Here is a 23537-nt window from a genome sequence, read left to right on the forward strand (position 1 = left end):
GAAGAGCAGCATTTTGGGGAGTTAGAGGTTAGCAAGATTAGAGGAGAGCTGACATGAGGTAAAACAGCTGCTTTATTGACACAGGGAGCTTTTTCTGAGAGCCTGGGTAAAGGAAATAGTAGGAATTGCTGGAGCCCATAGTCCCTGGGAAGGTACTTGCTCCCAGTGGTGCAAGAAGGGGATGGAGAAATTGGCGGTGTAGTAAGGGTGGATGAGTAGCTTGGTTTGACAGTGGTACTTTGGCCAGTTCCTTGTGTCTTGCGAGCTGAAATGCAGATGGGTAGGCTGTAGATAAATACAGATGCGGTAGCTGAAAACCTAAAAGTGAAAATATTACCACAGAAGTGAGAGAGGAATGGGAGGACATGAGAACTGGGCCTGGTTTCTTGACTTAATTTTTTTCCTAAATAGATAATTTTCTCTTCCAGCTAAATGAAAATGATGGGCATAAAAAAAGTATTCCTCCACAGCATATTCAGTGTTTTGCATGCCCAAACTGCTTCCTCCTTTTCACCAAAAGAGATGAGTGTTGGCAGCATATGTCGCAAAAGAAACACTTCCTCCAGGTTTCTGAACTGAGTGGTACGTTGTTACTAAGTGTACTGCTTTTAATTTTTTCTGATAATTCAGCCTTAAGATAGGAAGTGACTTATATTTTTCTGCTGAGTAAAAAAGCTTAAGGTTTTAAAGTTTGTTATTAATTATTTTTATTTTTCTTTTAAGATCTTAAATGTGATGCTTTGAAATTCATATTTTTGTGTAGAAATGATTCTTCTATCACACTTGCTGTAATGAGATGTTGTTGAGTCTCTCATATAAGCTTCTCATCCTCCATGCAACTACTTTCTGTAATAACTTTACATTTAGCATGTTGAAAGAGACTCAGAGCAAAACATAAATTTCTTTTCAATTCCAGTCAGAGTAGCTGTTGAGTTCCTTCCCCTTACTCTGTCTGTAGTGTGCTTGGAGGCTGTTTTTCCTGTCAGTGTCCTTGGCATTTCTGATGGCAAATACTTGTTAGAATGGTTTTCTCCATGTAATTGCAAATTTAGAGTGCTTAGCTGGAACATTGCTGCTGGTCTGATGGCTTGCACAAACTACATGGCTTCTGAAGGCTGAAATACTGGTTATGTTGTGAGCTGGTAACATTCTAAACCATGCTTAATAAGGAAAGATCTGTCTGATTATGGTGTTACAAACAGGGTTAATGCCCAACACAGCTGTACTGATTTTATTTTTGACATAAGCAATAGGCATTAAAGCATTTACTTCACTGTTAGCTAAACTACTAAGTGGCCATATTTTAGACGTTATAACTCTCTGGACAAGCCTACATGGCCAAAAGGATTTTTGTAGTTATTTCTCATCTTCATAAGTGTAGCCATCCCATAGAGTGGCTGCAGGAAATGTATAGAAAGCATAGAAAAGGCAGGCTTTGAAGGAATCCCCTGCATTTGGAGTCAGTACTGCTGCCTTCATGTAGTGAAGTGACAGTCAGCTGCATGGTTATTCTTTCCCTTATGCATTGTCACTCTAATGTACTTTTATTCTCAAATAGGTTATTAATTCTGAATTTGGTGACTGCAGATGCTTTTAATAAATTCAGGTCATAGGTTTTAAAAAAAGGTTACTGGTGAGCTCTTGCCTTGAAAAGATTAAAAGCACAAGTTAGTGTTTTCTTCTTTAGAGATGGAGAGTGCTTACCTCAGAACAAAAACACTGAGTGCTCCATGTTTTACTTTGCATTAGTTAAGCTTCATGATTAATAATTATCAGCATGGCCTGAGATCTGCCAGTGAAGTTAGCTGAAAGGCGTAATACTGATCATGACATCTTACTAAAACAGAAAAATCAACGAAAATTTGCCTGCTAAGGTGCAGAACATGAGCAATATATAACCCGTAAACCATTTTCCATTATCTTTCCAGTAGAATTTTCTTACTTCTCTGGTACTGGGAGTTACCTGTGGAATATATACTCAGAAATACAGAAAGTCCTGCATCTAAAAATTTAAGAATTAACATTAAGGATGGGAAAGAGAGAAAGAGATGGTCAGGGTATGTGGGAACTTGTTAAATAAATTGCGTGCTCTTTCAGAAAAAATACTCTATGGCTAAAAACAAAATTTTATCTAGTCAGAGTAGACTGCTGGTAATGGATGGAGGAGAAGAAGGTAAGAACCTTCCTAAGAGAGATATGGACCTGGCATTGTACAAGGAGAAAAAGGGAAGTAAAATCAGTCACCAAGTATGAAAAAGCAAAATGCAAACAGATTCAGGTATAAGATAGTTACAGAAGTTTAAAAAATTTAGGATTTAGTTACAGCTTCCAGTACTACACAGTTACTGTTGCTCAGCTGACATTTGTTAACTTGCATTGTAAACCCTGTGACAGACAAGTAGCAATTACTTATGTCATCAGAGAGCTGAAATTATATTAGGAAACTCTAACGTGTGGTTGCACTTTCTGCCTTTCTGTTTTACAGATGCATTGAAGTCTGGCCATCCACTACCTTTTCCATCCTTTGCAAAGAACCTCTTGATATCTCTGTGCAAAGAGGTCTCCTTCCAAGTGAAGTGTATGTCCTGCTTCAAGATACTGCGCTCGCATATGGAATTAACGGCTCATTTCAGGTTTGTGAAATGCAGTTGTCTTTATAATGTGAACATCCGTAGATCAATGAGAGGTATGCAGACATGTTTTCAGTGGTACTAGTGGATTTCAGGGCAGCTAGGACCGTCTGAATGTAGACTTCCTGAATAAACAATCAAAAGCCTGCCCCCTTAACTTTACCCCACACTGCCGAAAGATGATCAATGTCAATGATCAATGTTTTTGTATTTTCTGTAACAGAACAACAAAAGCTGTTTGCTGGTCCACTATTTCTAAATTGGCAGCATTTGATTTTGAAAATGTACAGTCAAAAACATAAGCATCAATCTACATGCTAGCTTTTGAAATTAGCACCTAATTCTCTTCAAATTTCAGAGACTAAATATACATTGCATGGTTTTGTTGGCAAGCTGGTAGGTGGGTTAAAGGACGCAGAGCACACTGTTTCCATGCAATTACTGCTGTAGCTACTTGGTAATATATCGAGTACATCTGAAAGTTTACAAATGTGGTGATATAACCTCTTAATTTTTTTTATCCATTCTAGAACACGTTGTCGTAATTCTGGGCCCATGGCACTGTCAAAGAAAAGCATCTCCCAGGTTGCAGAGATATTTAAAATTAAAGGTTACTGTGAGAACTGTGATGAACTGTTTGCTGATAAGAATCAGACGACCCAACACAAACAAACCACTCAACATAACATTAGAATTTTTACTACACTGGAGGAGTCAATCTTGATGTTCTGCCACGTCAATGGAAAACACAAAAATCAGTCTCATTTGGGCTACATTGTGGAACGGTCAAGACCACTGCTTAAAAGACATTTGAGTCCAGATGAGTCCTCCGGTGAAATGGGGTCCAGTCCTTCAAAACGGAAGAGTAATTTAAAAGATAAAAATGAAGATAAAGTTGCAAACCACAGTCAAGGTAGTGCTTGCAAAGTAAAAGCATGGTTCTGTGAATGCCTTCAAAAGTTTTTTACAGAAGAGTCAGTAGAAAAGCACATTTTATCAGCAAATAGGATCTGTCACAAGTGTGCTGTGTGTGGAAAGCTGGCTGAAAATTCAAGCATTATCCGTCTGCATATGAGTCGATTCCATGGAGGAGCACACTTGACTAATTTTCTTCTCTGGTGCAGAGCATGCTCTGTAGATCTTAGAGAAGAGGATATTATGGGACACATAACTGAATTTCATGGTGGACATAGTTACTACTATGAGCAAGAAACTGTAGAAGATGAACCTATGCCATCTGCTTCTGATGCAGGTGGAGATAAAGACTGCATTTCTGGCCCTGTGGAACTGTCCCCTGAAAGTGGTCCTGTTGTGGGAAAATGGCAGTGCCGCATTTGTGAGGAGATGTTTGAGTCTGAAGAGAGTGTTCAGCAGCATTGCAGGTCCTTAGAAAGCCATGCATTTCACAGGTACTCATGTGGCATATGTAGAAATCATTTTCGGAAAGTAGGAACACTACAGCGGCACTTCCAAGAGCATCATAATCAGGAGGTGCAGACTAAATATTTCTGTGGCCTTTGTGGTAATCTCTTCTTCAACACAGAGGAAGAATTTCTAACCCATTACAAGGCGCTTCATAGCATGGACTATACATTTGTGCCTGAGCAGATGGAACTGTCAATAAAAAAAGATGAGGATTTCCTCCCAGTGGAACAGGGAGACCGCTTAACCTGTGGTTGCCGGACAACTTACATCTCCAAAATAAACAGGAGGAACGATCATGAGAATTGTCAGAAAGCCATGCTGCAGAAAGGAGACTTATGGTTTCGATGCTGCTTGTGTTCTGCAACGGCACAGAATATTGCTGATATGAACAGTCATCTCAAGAGTCACACGTCGGTCAAATCTAAGGGAGTGATGTATGTTGTTAGATGTGCTGCATGCAACAAAAACTTTGACGATCTTCAAAGCGCGCATCAGCACTATCACATGAAACACTGCTTATTGCAGAAACCTGATCTGTCAAGTCTTGCATCAGAATCAGAAGACACAGTATTCAAGTTTTCAGCAAGTGGGGCTTGTGTGGTTAGAAAACCTCATAGGCAACAATTTCAAGCATCTCCATCCAAAACTCGGGACAGACCACAGTCTTCTCCTCTGCAGGGCCCAATAGAGGCAAAGAAAATTAAAAATGAGGACTTAGAACAGTCTGAACAACTTAGTGAAAGTATGTAGAAAATTTCTTTCAGCATTAGAAAAGTATTGCTGTCCTTAACACACTCTGTTTCATTGTCAGTACATGTCACATTCCATTTGGTTATATCCAGTCTATAAGTGAACTCAGAATTTAGTATACTGAATTCTCAATACTTGAATTTCTAAAACTCGGACTCCACAATTTATTGTTATATGCCATTTGTATGAAGTCTTGGGAAAAAAAAAAAAAACAAACAAAAAGGCAGATGTGAGAATCCTGAGACCCAAACATTTGGTGTTCAAATTAGTTTGGAGCATAATTTGGTGTTAAAAAGAAAAGGACCATCAAGGATACCCCAATTAGGGATCCAATGCCTAGAAGTGTAAAAGTGATCTATCATACACATTCAAAAGAAGCTTGCCTTTTTTATATATATAAATATTTATGAGCCTGATAGTGCTTTCTGTGTGGGCAATGCTGTTATATCACCTTCATCTCAACTTTCTTAGCCTGCCAAAAAGCAGTATCAGCTGAGAATTTATATTCCCAGTATGTATTGTTTTCTTGTGTTCAGAAATGGGAAGTGTTTCTTGGTTACTACTGGTGTCATAATGTTTTGATTAAGAGATTGACATTTATTAGAAGTACAGCAGAAAGTGCATATCTAAACATTTTATGTGCTTTTATGCATGCAAGTAATTGAATGTCACAGACTTGCCATAGTCAGGGGTACACAGCTGGATATTAAATGAGTTATTAAAATGTCTTGGTGAAGGATGACAGCTCTCTGTGCTTACCACAGAACTATCCAGGTCTATACTATCATAAAGCCAGATTCCACTTTTCTCTCTAATTTGTGCATTATTAAGTGCTAATTCAGTTGATTTTAAAAATCTATGCAGTCACCAAATAGAATAATGTTTTATAGCTTTTCTTTTTGTGACTTTTGCTTACATATGTGACTACAAGAATTTTCAAAAGCAAGTTGGTTGACCAGAAAGTCACAGGAATTTTAAATGTGTCCTTTTTATCCCGTTGAAGATGGTGAACTTCCTGATCTTGACTATCTAAGTACTATGACTCACATTGTGTTGGTGGATCTGGACAACTGGGGAAGCCTTTTTGCACACCTGCCAGCTAACCTGAACCAAGGGACATTTGTCTGGGGTTTTCAAGGTAAAAAATGTTTGACGTAAATTAAAAGATAAGATGAGCAAGTCTACATATGTACTTGAGCAGAGATTCCTTGAATCTGAGAGAATGAAGAGCAGGAGCAAGTAGGCACTAGGCTTCTAAAGTTGCTTCTTGAACTTTTCAAACTCCATATAAACCTCCACTGCTCTTACTAGTCCTTGTAGAATAGTTCCAGAATTGCAGAGCTGTTTAGGAGTCTGTCTTCCCTTATGAACTTACTTAAGCTGTATCATACTTTCATAGTTATCAGGACAGGCATAATACTCAGAGATTTTATTAACTCCTAAGTCTTTCTCATAAGGCTGGGACTTTTTATTTTACTTTGGATTTTTAGTTCCAGAAGTCATGATTTTGCACTCTTAGATTTTAATTTTGTTCTGTCTCTGGCTTGTTCTGTAGAGAGTGGTCCTGGTCATCCTGTACAACAATTGGTGTATGTCCCATCCTAAAGATACCAATGATTGATGGAACTCACATTGTCATGGGTTTCATAGAATGATAGAATTGTTTGGGTTGAAAGGGACCTTAAAGATCATACAATTTTGCAAAGTCTGTCAGTAGCATCCCTTTAACTTGATGCTTTTGCTTATCTGACTGTCCACCTCATGCTTTTTCTACAGGTTGGTTCTGTATCTACCTTTACAATTATTTTGTCTGTGTGGTACATTGATTTATTCAGTAAAATATAGATAAGGGATAGTTTCAAAATATTAATGGCCTGGAACACGGGCATCATCTTACCAGATTTGTAGGTCAGGTATGTTTTACACTTGGTAAACACTATTGTGCTGCGCTTCTTTGCTAAGGGTTTTTTATTATCTCTTCACATAAAAGATAACCAGGGCTATTCTGAAAGCTGAGAGTTTTCATGCTGCTCAGGATTTTCAGAAAAGCCTGGTGATTCCTGGGTTACTTTTTTTTTTTCCTCTTAGAAACAGATTTTCCAGTTAGCTGATGAAGGCAGAGCAAGTATAGCTGTTAATGTAAAGCGGTAGAGATTCAGTCATCTGTGTTCCTGAACCTGTAATCTGGTGTCTGCTTGTTAGGAGTTTTGTGCCCAGAGATGTTCCACACACCAGGTGCCTGATGGCACAGCACAGCCCATATCAGCACCACTCAATTCCTTACTTCCTAATGGGTTTGCTGCATGCAGGCTGCCTCATGGGAATGGCCCTTGAAGCACCTGAACTTAAAAAACGTGCTAAAGAGTTACTTGTGAATAAAATGGGCCTTATTCATAGTAAAGAAGAATTTACCAGTTTTAGTGTCAAATATATTGGTTTTGAGCCTGGGAACGCTAAGGCTCCCAGGCACATCTGGATCTATTGTTATAGGTACCCTCTCATAATAATGATTTGTATAGTTACTTGAGGCATGCTGTTCTTGTTTGTTTAACCTGTGAAAATATAGCAACATTTTTTTCTGCATTTCCCAAATAACATTTCTGAATTTTTAATTGTTATTTTTTATACTATATATCTGCATTATATCTATTATTCCTGTTTTTAGTATAGCCTTAGCTCTGCTTCATGTTCTTCCATTGTATTGTCTGGACTCTGTATGGTTTCTGTCTTCAGATACTCAGTTGTCTTTCATCCATATGTGGGCTAACAAACAAAATAAACGCAGGTCTGTCATTGTTTTCAGCTCCCTGGACAAAAATGCTTATGTTGTACATTTATGCAGCCAAAAAAAGGGGTGGTGATTACAAGTCTTTCCCAAACAGACTGAGGGCTGAAAGAGCAACTTGCATTTTTTTCTTATGTACAGGTTCTACTAAATAATTTCTGTGTAGACTCTTAATATATCTTTGCGATCATTTTTGATATCATCATCTTAGGCTGAAAAGGCAGGGGGGAAACAGGGGATATCTACTGAGGAATGCTTTTCTTTATCAGACTGCAGGTGGAGAGGTTGGCATAAGCCATCTCTGCAGCCTGGTTACTTGAACATTGGTTTTCCATGACCTTACATGAAGTGCCGTCAATTACTGCTTTCATTTTCTGTTCAAAATCCCTTTCTTTCAATCTTTCTTTCAAAATCCTCCAGCTACTCTATCATCTAGCAGATAAAGCAACATTTTTTTCCTTCCTGTTGCAGACCCATTATTTGTTAACCTTTGGAATGTTAAACAATTTGTAGTCGCTGGTCAAATTGTTCTTCCATTTGCTTGCCTTGTTATGGTGCCATATGTATTTGTATGGAGCAAGCTCCTTGGTGTTTCCTCTCTTCTTGAGAGACTTCCTGCTTCTTTCCTTTCCCTTGCTCCAGTCTGGTACTGGTTTTGTCTGTACTCAGCTCATCTTTATTATCTACCTATTTTCTCAGCCTGTAACTACATGCTTATGTTTTAAAAGTTGCTGCACTTTTTTCCCAGTTGTAGCCTCATTTTGCTCGTCCTTGCGTGCATCCATGGGTTTTTCAGGACTCTAACATTTCTCTCAGCTGTTGATCCAGATCTTGGATCCTCTTTTTAATGAGTTCTGACATGGGATGTCAGTTATAGTGCATGTTGACTGTGTAACTCCTGTGGTACAGGTTTCTCTAAGAGAAGCACTTCTGTTATTTGTACTGTTTCAGAGCTCTTCTGATTCTGCACATTAAACCGTAACTGTACTTCAAACTGGAGAAAAACACATCCTTGTATCTAAAAGCACATGTTATCTAGAAGATAAGATTTTCAGGATTTGAAGAAAAAAAATTGTACAAAATAGGCATCAGGCTAGCTCCTTTTTTTTTGCCTTCTATCTAAAAAACAAGAAGGCTGGGGGGATTTGGGTTATATGTTTTTCTTAGCTTTCACATTGGTCAGAATAAGTTCTGTCTTTAAAGACAATTTTATGTTTGCTTTTTGCCTTCTTGCATTTTTAATTCATAGAGGCATTTCTGCCTATATTTGTTTGTTTTTCATGTTTGGTTTTTATTATTATTAATATTATTCCCCTTCACTGTATAGGAGGATACAGCAACTGGAAGCCTCCAGAGCATTGCAAAATTTACAATTATCTTAAGAGGATTGGATGTTTCTTTCTTCATCCACGTTGCAGTACCAGAAGAGAAGCAGCAGACTTTGCTCTCTGTGTTCATGTAAGTTAGGGCACACTTGCCTTCTTGAGTCCTGTACCCAGAGAAGGGTGGCAGATGGTATCTGCTGTTGATGTTAAGTACTAATTGTAGATGATATTTTTATATTCTCTCCATGAGACTTCTGTGTCCCCTACAAAGAATGATAAACCTGGGTTGAGTGGAGCCGGTGGTCGAGAAGTGACTTAAAAATTAGCCTGAGTAGGACGACAGTCTGTTGTGGAGGGGAAGGGAGCTGGTTAGGGACTGAGGAGTAAAAAACCTGCACTTCTTACAGTTTCTCTTTGAGAGTGATACATAACTCCTTCATCTCTCTTCAAGTAGGCCAAATCTCGAGCCATCTTTACAACGGAGTTGAATGTGTGCTGGTTTCACAGACCCTGTTGATCTGACAAAGAGCAGTGCCTTTATTCAGTAGACTTTGGGCTTTGGCAGGGTTGGGGATGTGCAGGTGAGGAATGGGAATCTGGGATGCCACAGGGAATCATGTTCCTAATGTAGAATCATAGATTTTAAGGTTGGAAAAGACCTAGATCATCAAATCCAGCCATCAACCCAGCACCACCACCATCATTAAGCCATGTCCTGAAGTGCCATTTCCACATGATTTTTGAACAGCTCCAGGGATGGTGACTCCAGTGCTTCTCTGGGCAGCCTGTTCCAATGTTTAACAACCTCTTCAGTGAAAATCTGAACCTCCCCTAGTGCAGCTTGAGACCATATAGTGCTTTATCAGTTAAATAAATTACTATCTATCTACCTGTATAAGCACATTTTTGCAACAGTGGTTTTATGTTTCATCATGCTTTTTATGTTATGCTTAAAATGCTCTGCAGAGAAGACTTGTTTTATGTAGAGACAGTTCTAAAATGCTGCTTTTTAGGAGTTTGTTCCATACTCCGTCTGTACTTTTCTGGTAGGCATTACCAGTATCTATTGTACATAGAGAAGAAATGAGCATCAGACTTTTGAAACAGTGCCTTTCACAGTGAGGTAATGTGTCTTGGATCATAAAGGCAGGAATAAATCTGTAGAAAACTTTGCGATGAAAAGCTAGTTAAATGCCATGAGATAAAAACATGATTTCTTTTCAACACTTGTTATTTGTTTCGTATAGGCTGGTCGTCTGGATGAGCACCTGCCCAAGCAAATTCCTTTCACTATTCTTTCTGGAGACAAAAGCTTCCTGGAACTGGAAAACCAATTTAAAATGACCCAGCGGTCAGCTCGCATCCTGAATCCTCACCACATTGAAGGAGATATGATGTGTGCCTTGCTAAACAGCATTTCAGATACCACAAAAGGTAGAAAGTAAACATTAAACACAAATTTTCCAGTAAACTGATAGTTCTTTCCAATAAAAAAAATGGAACACTTACATTGGTAACATAAACTGTTGCTTGGTGCTTCTTGTATTGTAGTGGCATTTCAATGAATAATACGTCAGAAAATCATTATGCTTGGGCATGTTTTGAAAACAGACTTAATTAAGCATTTTTTTTCAATGTAAAAAGCCCTGTCATCCCTGTATTCTCTATTCTAGCAGGAGACAAAACTGATGTTTGAGTCTGAAAACTCCTTTCTAGTTCAAGCGAAGCTGTTTAAAGCACTCTTGTGTGAAGTTATCAGTTTGTACTCAATCTGTTTGGCTAGATTTATTCTGTGTCTGAAACAAATGTGACTCTGCTAAAGCATCATTATTTCTCAAAATACTTCTATCTATTTTTACTTGGACCTCCTGGCTACTTCCTATCATTTGATAATTGTCTTCACTGGCACAACTCACACACCCATTTGGAGAAAAAAAATCTGAAGTTTTTAAGTTCTCTAGAGTGCCAGATTCTAATGGGGTGCTAAAATGGTCACATTGGTTTTATATAGGAGAATTGAAGAGGATTGAGCCAGCTCATTTTCATGCACAGGGTACCAGAGCTGAGATGAGTTTTAATACTTATCAGCATTTAAAAGTATTTTGCTGTTTTCCTGGAGGACTTGACATTTCTCTGTAGACATTTTTGCTTTTTCTTGCTTCTTGTTGCGGTTCTGGAGGGTTGTAAATCCATGGAATATTAGCGAAAGTTGTTTTTGAATTAGCCCTAAACTGTTTTCTGAAAATTTGCACTGCTAGTCTTGATACAGGTTTATGAGAGCTATAACATGGTACTGCTGTTCCACAAAGAAGATTAAAGTGGAATGCTATCTCTGAGTGATGAGTTGGCATTGACTGATAAAAGGGAAAAAAATAGGATAACTGAATAGCTTTCTGGAAAAAATATTATATGTGGTGAACTGGAATTGATTTAAGTGCTTTTGATACAGAAAAGGTGCTTACAGAGTTTTCTGGCCACTCCAGGCATTAGACGTTTCTTAATTTAACACTTCTTTCAATGTCCTTTACTACATTAATATTTACTATTATGGTAATTGGCCCTACCTGGAGGCTGCAAACCTTTACTTGCTGGCTGGCTGCTCATTGTGCATTCCACTTAAGTTGCACATGTGGTCATTATTTTTAAAAATCCTTGAACAGGAAATTGATGGAATGACGCATTATTCTTTGGCTGTTAGCATTCCTTAGCAAACTTGTAAGGAACAGAATTGTCCCCTTTTTTAGTCAGTGTCAGCAAGGGGGGCCCCTTGCAGCCAGAGCTGCCTTTGTCTCTCTGTTGTGTATTAAAACAGAATATTAGAGAATTCACTGTGGGTAATAGGTCTGTATTTGCTGCATTTTAGGATGATGTTGTTACCAAGAGTTTATAAAGTTTTTCTTTAAAAAGATAAAGCCACCACATAGTACACACATATTGTGTGACTTAGCAGCATCAGCCATCATTTGCAAATCTAAATGTGGCAAAACCAGTATTGGAGGGTTGAGGTGGAAAGTCGTGCAGTGTATCATAGGCTGGTATAACTTGTTGACCTGTTACAGAAAAGCAGCTGAGTATAAGGAAATGCAAACAAGAATTGCTTGCTTCGTGACTTTCTCAAGCCTATGGCTATTATTCTGAAGAGAGAAGTAAGTGAGAAACAGAACAGGGAATCATGTTGAAAAATATCAGACTGTTGTTGGTATTGGATGAGCTGCAAAATTAAAAAGCTCTTTCCCTAAATCAGCTTGACAGAGCTATCATTAACTTCTGAGCACCTGGATTGTGTTTGGATGTGGCAATCTGACAGGTGCATCTTGTGAACTGTTTTACCAGCACAACTGCTATGGGAGCTGTACTACTGTGTTTATTTTAAAGTAATAAAAATAAAATTTTCTGCATATGTTGCAATACAATACCAACTGTATGTTACTATAGGAAGCCCTTGGCTGGAGGAGATGCTTGAACTTTCTTTGAGGTATGAAAAGAGTAGGCATTCTTACTTGTTCTCTGCTGCTGCTAAGTCTGAGTTCATAAATGAAGAAGGTTTTTGCTTTTGTACTGAAGCCACAACATATGACAAGAGCTTCATGTATATTAACCGAGTGGTTTGGGAAGGGCGGAAGAGAAGAGTTTTCAATGTCTTCCTTTATTACAAAAAAAATGTAGCGTGCAGAAAAATATCATTATTCCATTGTCTATGTCTTGATGATATCCTGTGTGTTGAAAGTACACTTATAATAAGTGTTGGACAATGTTGAGGGCAAAGTTAATAGTAAGTTCTGGTCACCATATCCATCTGGACACTGACAGGAATGCCTCAGCTTTTTGGTTGACAAGTTATTTTTTTGTAGGTGGATGTCTTTAGCTTAACTGTATTTCTTCCAATTATGTTCAAATGAGATCCTTCAGTGACTGAGCTCTTATATAAAACAGACTCATTTAAATAATAAGAACAAATTTTTGAAAGTATTTCTTGTCCTTTCTTTTGAAGAGCCAGTCTGTCTCATGAGCCTGTCAGAGTCAGTGGTATACTGAATGTAGTGTTGTCTGCCAAACAGCCACCATACCTCTTTCACTGGCCCATAAAGTACATTTCACTGGGCACAAATGGAGTTGCCAGCCTATGTCTATCTGCTACTCTTGCCTGAAGTATTTAAGTACTACCAAATGCAGCTTCCATGAGAGTTTTTATGTTTCAAAGAGCAGGATTCTGGTTCATTTTAATGAATGCTCCCAAGCTTCCTAGCTCAAACTATGCCCAAAACCTTTCATTTTACCTACAGCCAAAAAATAATTTAAGATGACAGAAGAACAAGTCTATAGAAAACATTGGGAATAGTTGCTTTACTTCTCCATAATGAAGATTTGTATGTGTGAATATCTGTGTGTGGTCCAGTTCGAGGTCCAGTGTTAATCCTACATCTGTCCTGTCTCTGCTTTTCCAAACCTTTAGTTAACACAGATTGCAAATCACAGCCTTCAGCCTCCACTTTCCTGAATGTGAAGGGCATGAGCATCTGCAGAGTGATGCACCATGAATGAATTATAGTTTCTCTAGTAATATATTCCTTTATTGTAGCAGCCACAGCTTATTGCAGTAGAGAGTGCTAAGAAAGTCACCTTTCAGTTGTAATCTTGTGTTAGCTACAGCAGGAAGTTACTACTGGGTTTGGTATGTCAGTGGCATCTCTTGTATGTGTGTGCCTTAGGGAGAAAGCGATGTACTGAGACCTAAGATAATGAGTCTGAACAATAATTGTAGACCAGTGGATGAACTGGGAAGCCACTGAGATCATACAAAAAAAATTATTGAGGTTTAGCTTAAATCTGGCTTTGAATTTGAGAGAGGAGTCTAAGGTAAAGGCTAGACGAAAGCCTGAGTGACTATCATTATATTTGCCTCAGTTTCCAAGAAATGCATTTGGAGGAGAGTGGCAGCCTAAGAGCTTTTATTTTTGTTTGTCCTAAATTTGAATGAGCAACTGTAGGCAGAGATACATAGAGCAAAGCTTGCTTTGCACGGAGGAAGAGAGGTGGTAACCCTCAGCAGGGAGTAGCTGTACAGATTATATTAATATGAAGAGAGATTAGAGCAGTAAGTATTGGGAAGAGTATGTGGGAAGGATCCTCCAGGGGCATGTGAAAAAAAAGAATGAAAGAAAAGATTCTAGAAGCCAAGTAAAGTATTTTAAAAGGCAGCATGGCTACACATACCAAATGTGATTGCTAACAAAGGTAAGGGTGGCACACTTGTCTAAAGATTTTGGCTAAGAAATTCCTGGGATTCTGACTGAGTTAATAAATGGTATCGACAAGGTAGCTCCAGACAGCAGCTGTAAACGGAGAAGGGTCAGTGGTTGGAGAGATAGTGTGATGTGAATGCCACTGTCCATTGGAATGGGAAAGCGGCATATGAGATTGGGAGTTACTGAAAAGACTTAAGGAGTTTTAGGTGGGAAGTGGAGGAGTGTTTTAGGAGGGAAGTGAAGGTGAGACTGTATAGTAGACAAGAGCTGTGTTGTGTGGTAAGGGAACAGGAGGAAGGCTGAGAAGGGAAATTGAGTCTCTGGTGGCAAACCTGATGGAAATTATGAAAGGGTTGGTGGTGACTAGAGAGGTTTCAAAAGAAGATTATTAGGGGGATACAGAAGAAGATGTAGTGGGGGGATGTCACCCTGAGCTGTGTGGGCAGCTAATCCAAATTCAAGCTGTGGTGCTTTGATGGCAGGACAGTGGGTGGCGCTTACATTCTGTGAAAGTTACTGGTCTCTCCCCAGAACAGGTTTCTGAGTGACATGAAATGTCAAAAATTCACTCTGAGTTCCATATTCATCCAGAGTTTGCTTTCCTCATTCTTCCAGCAGGAATATGTCAGTATGTGAGAACAATAGTGAGCAGTAGGATTTCTTTTGAAAGAACAGGTACAATCAGAAGTTCTCACCTGATGTGTATTTGACAAAATGTGCTATAGAATAGTACAAGAGATCTTAAGATCTCTTGCCTCTGAAACTGGGCAGCTGCTTTTCTTCTGACACCAAAGGAGTTGAGAGCTATAGCATGTGCTGAGCATTTTAACAAGAGGGACAGGACATGCCTGGTTTCTCAAATTAAATATTCTTCATTAAAAGATGCCAGCAGTATCAGGAGCATGTGCTGAAGGAGTGTGGGCTGGATGAAAAAACTGAGGTGGAGTGAAAACTGGCTGAATAGCCTGACCTGGAACATGGAGATCGGTGGCATGGGGGTCGGGAGTCAGCTGTGTCCCAGTACAGGGGCAGATCCTTTTTAATGTCTGGTAATGACCTAGATGATGGGGCAGAGTATACCTACAGCGAGTGTGTTGATGAGACAAAACTAGGAGTGGAAGTTGATACACCACAGGAGGTGGAGGAACCTTGGCAGAGGAGAAGTGGGCTGACAGTGAATCTCATGAAGTTCAGCAAAGGGAAGTGCAGAGTTCTGCATCTGGGGAGAAACAGCTGCAAGCATCAGTATATGCTGACCAGGAATCAAGCAGCTGGGAAATGGCTTTGTAGGGAAGAACCTGGTGGTCCTGGTGGACACCAAGTTGACTATGAGCTAATGTGAGCTCTGGTGGCTAAGAGGACACCATCCTACATGACATCCTTATCTCAAAATTGGAGAGCTGTAGATTTGATGGGTGGACTTAACTGGTGGATAAGGAATTGGCTGGATGGACGTAGCCAGAGAGCTGTGGTCAGTGGCTCCATGTCAAAGTGGAGGCTGGTGACAGATGGTGACGCCCAGGGCTCTGTCTTGAGACCAGTGCTCTTCAGTCTCTTTAGCAGTGACACAGACAGTGGAATTGAGGGCACCCTCTGCAGGTTTGCAGATGACATGAAGCTGAGCGGTGCAGTTGGCACACTTGAAGAATGGGATGTCATCCAGGAAGACCTGGACAAACTTGAGGAGTGGGCCCATGAGAACCTCAAGAAGTTCAGCAAGGCCAAGTGCAAGGTGCTGCACCTGGGTGGGGATAATTCCAGACATGAGTACAGCCTGGGAGAAGAGCTGCATGCGAACAGCAGAACTTTGGGATTTCATGGATGAAAAGCTGGACATGAGCCAACAGTGTGCAGTCACAGCCCAGGAGGCCAACGACATTCTGGACTGCATCAAAAGAGGAGTGGCCAGCAGATCATGGGAGGGGATTCTGCCCCTCTTCTCTGCCCTCATGAGACCCCACAAGGAGTGCCATGTCCAGTTCTGGGGTCCTCAGTACAAGAAGGACATGGATCTGTTTGAGTGGGTCCAGAGGAGGCTGTCGGAATCTGTGGGTATTGGTGATTCCGAGATTGTAGAAAGCCTCTGTCTTTCTGCCCCGTTGCCAAAGAAGAAGCCATGGTTCGTCTGTGCTGTTTCAAGGTTGTTTATTTTTGCTTATCTATAACAAGTTCTGCTGCCCTGCCGCAGGTCTGTCCTGCAGGGCAGCGTGTGGGGCTCTGCCCCTCAGTGGGATGGTACAAACATTATATACCAGAAATTACGTGTACTATATTTACAATAATGTGCCAATATCTATCATCTACGTTGAATAGTGTGTCCCTAGCCTAAACCAATAGAAAAATGCCAACATCACCAAGAACATGGAGGTAAGGAAGAAGAAGGAGGAAGAACAGGATCAGGCCCACTTTTCTCCATCTTAGAACTCCTGACCCCCCTGTACAAAGTAAAACCCCCCTGTACAGGTGTTAAAACCCCCCTGTACAATACTAAAAAATTTTACCCTCTAATTTGTGACTACTTTTACTATATCATCTAACCCTCTGTGACTGCTTGTTCCACCTTTAAAGTTGATAATTCATTCCATGGTTCAAACTCAAAATCACAGCTGTTTTCTGCTGTTTGCCAGGGTCTAAAATGCTTCTGACCAAGGCCTGGAACCTCTAAAAATGTCTGAGGGACATTTTGAGTTCCGACAGGAGGCCACAAAGATGATTAGAGAGCTGGAAAGAAAGGCTGAGAGTGTTGTAGTTGTTGAGTTGGAGAAAAGAAGGCTCTGAGGAGACCACATTGTGACCTTCCAGTATTTAAAGGGGCCTTATAATAAGGAAGGACTTTTTACATGGGCAGATAGTGACAAGACAAGGAGGAATGATTTAGTGCTAAAAGATTTGCATTAGATGGTAGGAAGAAATTATTTACTCGGAGGGTAGTGAGGCACTTGACCGGTTAGCCAGAAAAGCTGTGGATGCCCCATCCCTGGAAATGTTTTTATGTCATGTGTACTAAACCAAGAATTGAGTGAGGGAGTGATTACTTCAACTATTCCACCTCTAACAGGTATAAAACTTTTTAGAGCGGTCTTACGTGTCTTCCAGGCTGGAAGATTAAAAGCATAGTTAATAAGGGAGAAGCCACTTGCAAAAAGTCTTTCCTTTGCACTTTTTCCTCCCTTTCATTAGTATCTGTAGTGATTGCTTTGGGGAATGATGGGGTGTGGATTTTTCTTTCCTTTGGTTTGGAAAATGATGTAAAAATTAGAATATCTTCTGCTCAGAAATAGTGGTAGCTCCAAAAAGAATTCACAGTCAGTCTGCCAAGTGTGTGAAGAAATACCATTTTAACTATCTATTTCTGGCATATTTTTGGACTGCTGATCACTGTTTGACAACAGCTGTTGGAATTTTTATTCCTGGAATTGGGAAAGTCAGCAAGGTTCTGCTCAAACAGGTTGTGTGTCAGAGGTTTGAAGACAAATTTTGGAAGCATACCTGACAATTTGAATAGCTAAGCTGAGTAATTCAAAATGTCAGAAGTCACACAGTCAGTAAGTTAGATGGCCATATCAGAAAGTTATTTGCTGGTTAATTTAATCAGTAATACATTGATGTATTAATAAATGTGATGACTTTAAGGGGAGTTCTTCTGCTGGTGTGACTGCAGGAGACCTTGTTGACTACTAATACTGTAAGACCTCCTTACAGAGACCATCTCCCAAAATAGCAATAGCCTGTAGCAGAGCATGAATGCATAATGTGACTCATTGGCTTGGCTTTTAACCTGTACTTTTCTGTGCCCTGGTTAATGGGGGGAAAATCAATCAATAAAAAACTAAACCACCCAACCAAACAAACCCCACACCACTTCAGGTGCATTAAACACTTCAAAATAAAGTCGTCCTTCTGGAGCTGGAAACCAGCCTGTGAAGAGTGCTATTAAGAAAGGGAAAGGTTGTGGAGTTTTGGCTGGGTTGGGTTGTGATAAATTAATAGATTAAACTAAGTCTATCAGCCGTCTGCTTATATGAGACTTGAACAGCAGCATCTGCTGAATTGCACTGCTCAATTGAGTTTTAGCATTCCCTTCTTCAAATGCAGTATTTGGACAATAAAACACAGCTGCAGTCACATGTAGGCAGAGACATGCTAAAGCACTTCTTCCCATAATTAAATCCTTGATACATTTTATAGAAAGTAAGTAATTGATAGAAAGTGAGTAATTTTTAATAACTGAATATTAAAAAACCCACAAATGCAGTAGGCACTGTAGCTTCTGCACCTATTAATTCTTGTTACTGCTTTAACATAATAAAAAATTGAAGCAGTCTGCCACTAAATTGTAGGGAGAAGGGGAAGGAGGTAGCTGAAAAAATAAATGTCTCTTGAGTTGCTGTCTTAAACTACCACTGGAATGTATTTTTATCTTGATTTTTTTAGATCATAACAAGTGTACTCTTCGAATCAGTTGTGTTACAGTAAGAGAAACACAAGAGAGGCTGTTAATACTTTTATTAGAAGCAATGTGTAATTTATTTCATTTGTGCATTTCAGGTTCAGATAGTGAAGAGGATGAAGATATGAAAGAAACAGTGAAGCGGAGCTTAGAAGAAACAAAGAAACAGGAAGGTCTGTCAGTTTTTACTTTTCTGTGTTCAATAGCACTATTAATTATGGAAGATAGAGAAACTAAACTTGCAATCAGTTTTACAGTAAGTGACCTGTTAGGAATACTCTCTAAACTATGGTGGGCAGTCTTGAGTAATGAAGAATGCTATGATGAGTTATAAAAAAAAATTCCTAATCTGAAAAGTATGCCAGAAAACTAAAAATCTATTTCATTGGACACCACAGGGAACCAATCAGTTAAAGACTTGACTGAGTTCACTTTGTACCTGTTTAATATGACTGTGTTCTCTCAGAGCAGAATTATTGACTAAATAGTTGAACTCCTGAATAAATAATTCAAATTTAGATACAATTTCACAATAAAGTGTTCTGGTCTCCTGAAAGTGCTGTAGAGTTATGCACAAGGTTGAATCAGGATCACATCTATCCATTCACATCCTATCTTACATTATTTGAAATGGTTTTCATCCTTTTGGTGTTGAGTTTTCTGGTGGTGTTCAATGTAGTCATACATTTTTGGTGACAGACCACAGTGTACTTTGAAAATAATTTTTGTTGAAAGACTTGATTCTGCCCTTCCACTTCGTGGAAATAAACTAAAAAAACACAAAAAAGTTGTACAAGCTCAGTGATAAAACTGACTACTGAATCTTATGTTCCCAGAATTTATTCAGTTGTAAGTTTACCAGCTGTTACTAAACACTGTTGTTAAGTGTCCAGCATTCATCTCCAGCACTGAAAGTTTGGTGCATTCAGGACCCCTAGTACTGAGATAGCAGTGCCCTTTGGTGCATGCAGGAGGTCCCACTTGTGATGCTGCAGTGCAGAGGCATCTGTGAAGTGCAGAGGCACTTAATGAAGCAGCCTGGCTTCAGATGAGTCACAGCTTGGACCTTATTTTGTATTTTTGCACAGGCTTAGTGGCTAAATAGCATATTTTAATGCAAGCAGTTGTCTGCAAATGGTTTTCTGTCTTTTTTGGTTTTGTTTGTTTCTGTGAGCATGTAGTATTTTTTCTTTAAGCAGCTCTCTTTTATCAGTAGTTCTGGATATTACAGATGCATGAGAGAGCAGTCAGTGATTTGATCTCTGTTCCAAATCTCATCCTCGCATACAACAGCCCAACAATTATTAAAGTTTTAAAATTCTATTTCCTTTTTCATAAGAATAGACAAGATTTTTCTTTTTAATAGGATATGCTTGTGTCCTCCCTAAAGCAGAAGATTAATAACTCATGAATGACAGTGTGTCTGAAAGCTGCTTTAATTTTTCCAGCTATATTATTGATATTAATATTTGCTGTATATACAAACCTTGTCAAATTTATGGCATTTGATCACTAGCACTAAACAATTAGTGCCCAAAACAACCTCAATGTAATGCAAAAGCAGAGTTTCTTTTTTGAGTATTACGAAAGCTGTTTGAGATTGTTAAGAAGTCAGATGAGTGCAGTGCAATTTTCCTCCCCACCATGAAAACTGTTACAGCCCTGATCTAGACTATTCTTACTACTGAGAATTACTTTTTATCTTCTTCTCTGGACTGCCTAGTAAGAGTGACAACATTGATGCCAAGTCAGAATGTAGGTATGGGCATATCTCTGGATAAGGAACTGGAATGAAAATACTGAAACCTCTCTGCTTGTCATGTGTTTGTGGTTTTTTGTTTTAATATGATTTATTTTTCTTGGTGCATACAAATAGGATCTTATCTTGCTATTAGTTTGACCAGTAAATACATAGTTGCAATTATGGTCTTAAACTAATCATTGGGCTGCTCCTGGTTAATATAGTGAAAAGTTGTAAAGGTGCTTTCCACATTTTATACTGTTGAAAAGATAGCATAAAACAAGGAGAGAAAATATTTTCATCTGTTTCTTGGGGGTTTTTTGTAGTCTACTGACATTGCCCACAGAAGTAAGTTCATGCTTTATGTAGTAATATTAAGGTAGCTGTGTTTATGGCTAGTTATCAATAGCAGTTTGACATTACAATATTTTTTTATTTATGCAGAACTGCAAGATGTAGAACTGCAAGAAGCTATCAAAAGGAGCCTTGAGGAAATGTAAATGAAGATACTTCAGTACACTAACACCATGCCATCAGAACTGCTCACAAAAATGGAAGCTTGTTCCATCTATTTACAAGGGTTCAGAAATGCCACTTTTGAAATGTCTGTAATTGTTAGATTAATAATCTGATGTCCTCTGTCATACTGGAGTTTATTCATATTCATTGCAGTGTGTTATGTTTGATAAAAGTAAAATTTTAAGCCGTTTCATATTTGTTTCTAAGGGATGATGACTAAGTCTCTCCAATTTAGCTGTTTGAAATTGTTGCCTAATTAGTAGGCTGGTCTTACTAGGTATTTTGGGGTTCCTGGTTGTTCAGGTTTCTTTCCTTAAATTGGTTCTTGTATTTAATTTTTTTGTCACAAAACGTCATTGTCTTTATTTACTTTTTGATGTGGTCTTTGCAACAGATAAAAATAGTAAACTCCAGTTATCTCAGATTTGCCTGGCTAATCTTGTTATAAAGAGAAGCTTAGATCCCAGGGTTGTTGAACATATGGCCTAACTCTTGCCTGTGGCCAGTTTTACTTCATAGGCCATAATTTTGTCTCTGTCCTGTTTGTTATAAATGTCCGAATCAGAACCACAGGCTGTACAGTTAGTTTACCAGCTTTGTTTTTATAAATGTTTGTTTTTTCAATACTGGTAGAGTATTTGGATTTGATGGCTTAAAGTTTGATGACTTCATTGCCTCTCCCTCACCTGAAGCAGAAACAACCTTTTAAGGGAAGAGGATCTAAATAAACTTCTTAGTTTCTGTTTGGAATACATGTGAGAAGATTTAAACTGTAATATTTCTGTATACTATGATCTTTGCTCTCTTCTGTTCATGAAGAGGTGGCACTGGATAAATGAATGTAAATGTGCTAATTATTTTTGTACTGTCCTTACTTCAAGTGAAATTATTTGTGTTTAAAATTATCTGTCATCTTTCTCAGTTTTGTTTAAAAATACCTATGCAAACTGTCCAGCTTTACCAGCCTTTTATCCTTCAGTTAATGATTGCTGTCAATCAGTAAGAAATCTGTGTAATAAAATGTCAGCCTAATTCTTTATGATTCACTCACCCTGCGAGTTTGCTTCTACCTGCTGTATCCTTAAATACTCATTATGCAAGTAGGTACTTTTTGTGGAGAATATGGTGTAGGGAGGGCTGGATTTTTCTCACTATTCCAAAGAATCAGCATAACTACAGCTGTTTGTCATCATGGTTAGCAAAGCTGGGAGACTGACACTGGTGTATTTCTAATGATTACTCTGATATAATCGCTATCTCTGAAGCAAGTAGAATAAAAGAAGACTCTAGTGAGCTATCTAACACTCATTAGCAATCATACAGCTTGAAAAAACTGTTTAAATGCCAGAAAATTGTTCGAACAATTGTTCGAACACTTACAGTGCATTTGAGTGTGATTCCCAAGTGTTACAGAGTGAACACGACCTCTTAGTGGTTTTCCCTTTTTCCTGTTGCTTGTTTTCCTACTGCCACTCTTGGATTAATTGTACTTCTGATAAAATTCAGGTGTGTTGTTCGCACTCCTTCTGAGAGAGCCCTATTTTGGGAGATTTTGAGTTGTCTTTAGCTACATAATTTACTACTGTATTTAGCTTAAATCAGTTCCAGAATTTACCCACCCTTTTCCCCAGTGCTTCTGTTACAGAGTGGAATGAAACAGAAAACAATTTTCATCTTCAAAAGCATCTCCATCTAACTTACAGAAGCTTTTGATCCTGAAGTTTCAAATTCCTTTCACATGAAAAGATGTTTCTGAGAAAGTCTGAGAAAGTTCTTTGGCTCCACAGTGTTTAAAACCTGGATAGATCTCCAGAGTCTGCTGTGTTAGAATTTGATTATGTGCTTTATTTTTCATAACATTTTATTCTGATAGGCCATGACTTAGTTGGTTGCATTAAAAAAAAAGTCCTGTGTGCACACATATTCTGTATACTTGAAGCTCCACTTATTAAACACATTGTATTGGCCTTGTCATCTGCTTAACAAAACAAGTGGCAAATCCCCAACCATTGCTGCTTTGGCTTTTATAAAACAACTAAATAGAGTTCTAGTTTCTCTATTATTTTTATAACAGTAGTCTTCAGAATTAGCAGTGTCTTGAAATTTGGCCTCATTTTGAAGAAAATTTTGGTCTCTTTGAGGTTCTCCCTTAACTCAGATTTTTCTTTGTGAAATTTTCTGCCATCACAGGCTTGTGATACTTCTGTTTCCAGAACAGAGAAAATTGGATTCTTAAAACACTGCAGGTACAGACGTGTGACTTGTTACTCACCAGCATCTTGTGGCTGAACACTTCAACTGAAAAAGTCTTGTAAATGTGTTTCAGAATTCAGTGGTTTTGTCTGGTGAGTCTTGTTTAACTGGCTGAAATTTCTGAGCTTTGTCCTTCATGTGCTGAGAAATCTGCCTGTGTTTACAAGCACAACCTGTCTGTTAAAAGGGACTTGCCCAGTACATTTGTACTAGAAATTATTTCTCATGCCCTTTTCAAGAGCGTTTGCTTTTGTGTTGATGTTTGAGTTCATCCTTTGTTAGTCTGAAGTAATTCAGTAGTGCTTCTTTGTATTTATCTTTAATGAGGACAAAGTCTAATCTCTACCTGACTACCACCAGCTGTTCATGCCAGTGCTCCTAATTTCTGTGTGGCACATGTGTTAAGTTTTACA

General features: G+C 38.8%; 1 protein-coding gene across 3 annotated transcripts in view; it reads left to right on the plus strand.

Moving 5' to 3' along the window:
* ZNF451 (zinc finger protein 451) overlaps positions 1-21910 on the plus strand; it is a 34428-nt gene extending 12518 nt beyond the window's left edge. For all 3 annotated transcript variants that reach the window (XM_012572886.5, XM_030269484.4, XM_030269485.4), the window contains exons 8-15: positions 429-582; positions 2486-2633; positions 3161-4797; positions 5809-5943; positions 8918-9048; positions 10163-10349; positions 18710-18784; positions 20797-21910. In XM_012572886.5, the coding sequence (XP_012428340.2) occupies positions 429-582; positions 2486-2633; positions 3161-4797; positions 5809-5943; positions 8918-9048; positions 10163-10349; positions 18710-18784; positions 20797-20852 (2523 nt within the window). In that variant the 3' untranslated portion in view covers positions 20853-21910. The remainder of the gene's footprint in view (positions 1-428; positions 583-2485; positions 2634-3160; positions 4798-5808; positions 5944-8917; positions 9049-10162; positions 10350-18709; positions 18785-20796) is intronic.
* Positions 21911-23537: the final 1627 nt, after the last annotated feature.

This window comes from Taeniopygia guttata, chromosome 3 (assembly GCF_048771995.1).
Source record: "Taeniopygia guttata chromosome 3, bTaeGut7.mat, whole genome shotgun sequence".
NCBI classification, from domain to species: Eukaryota; Metazoa; Chordata; class Aves; order Passeriformes; family Estrildidae; genus Taeniopygia; species Taeniopygia guttata.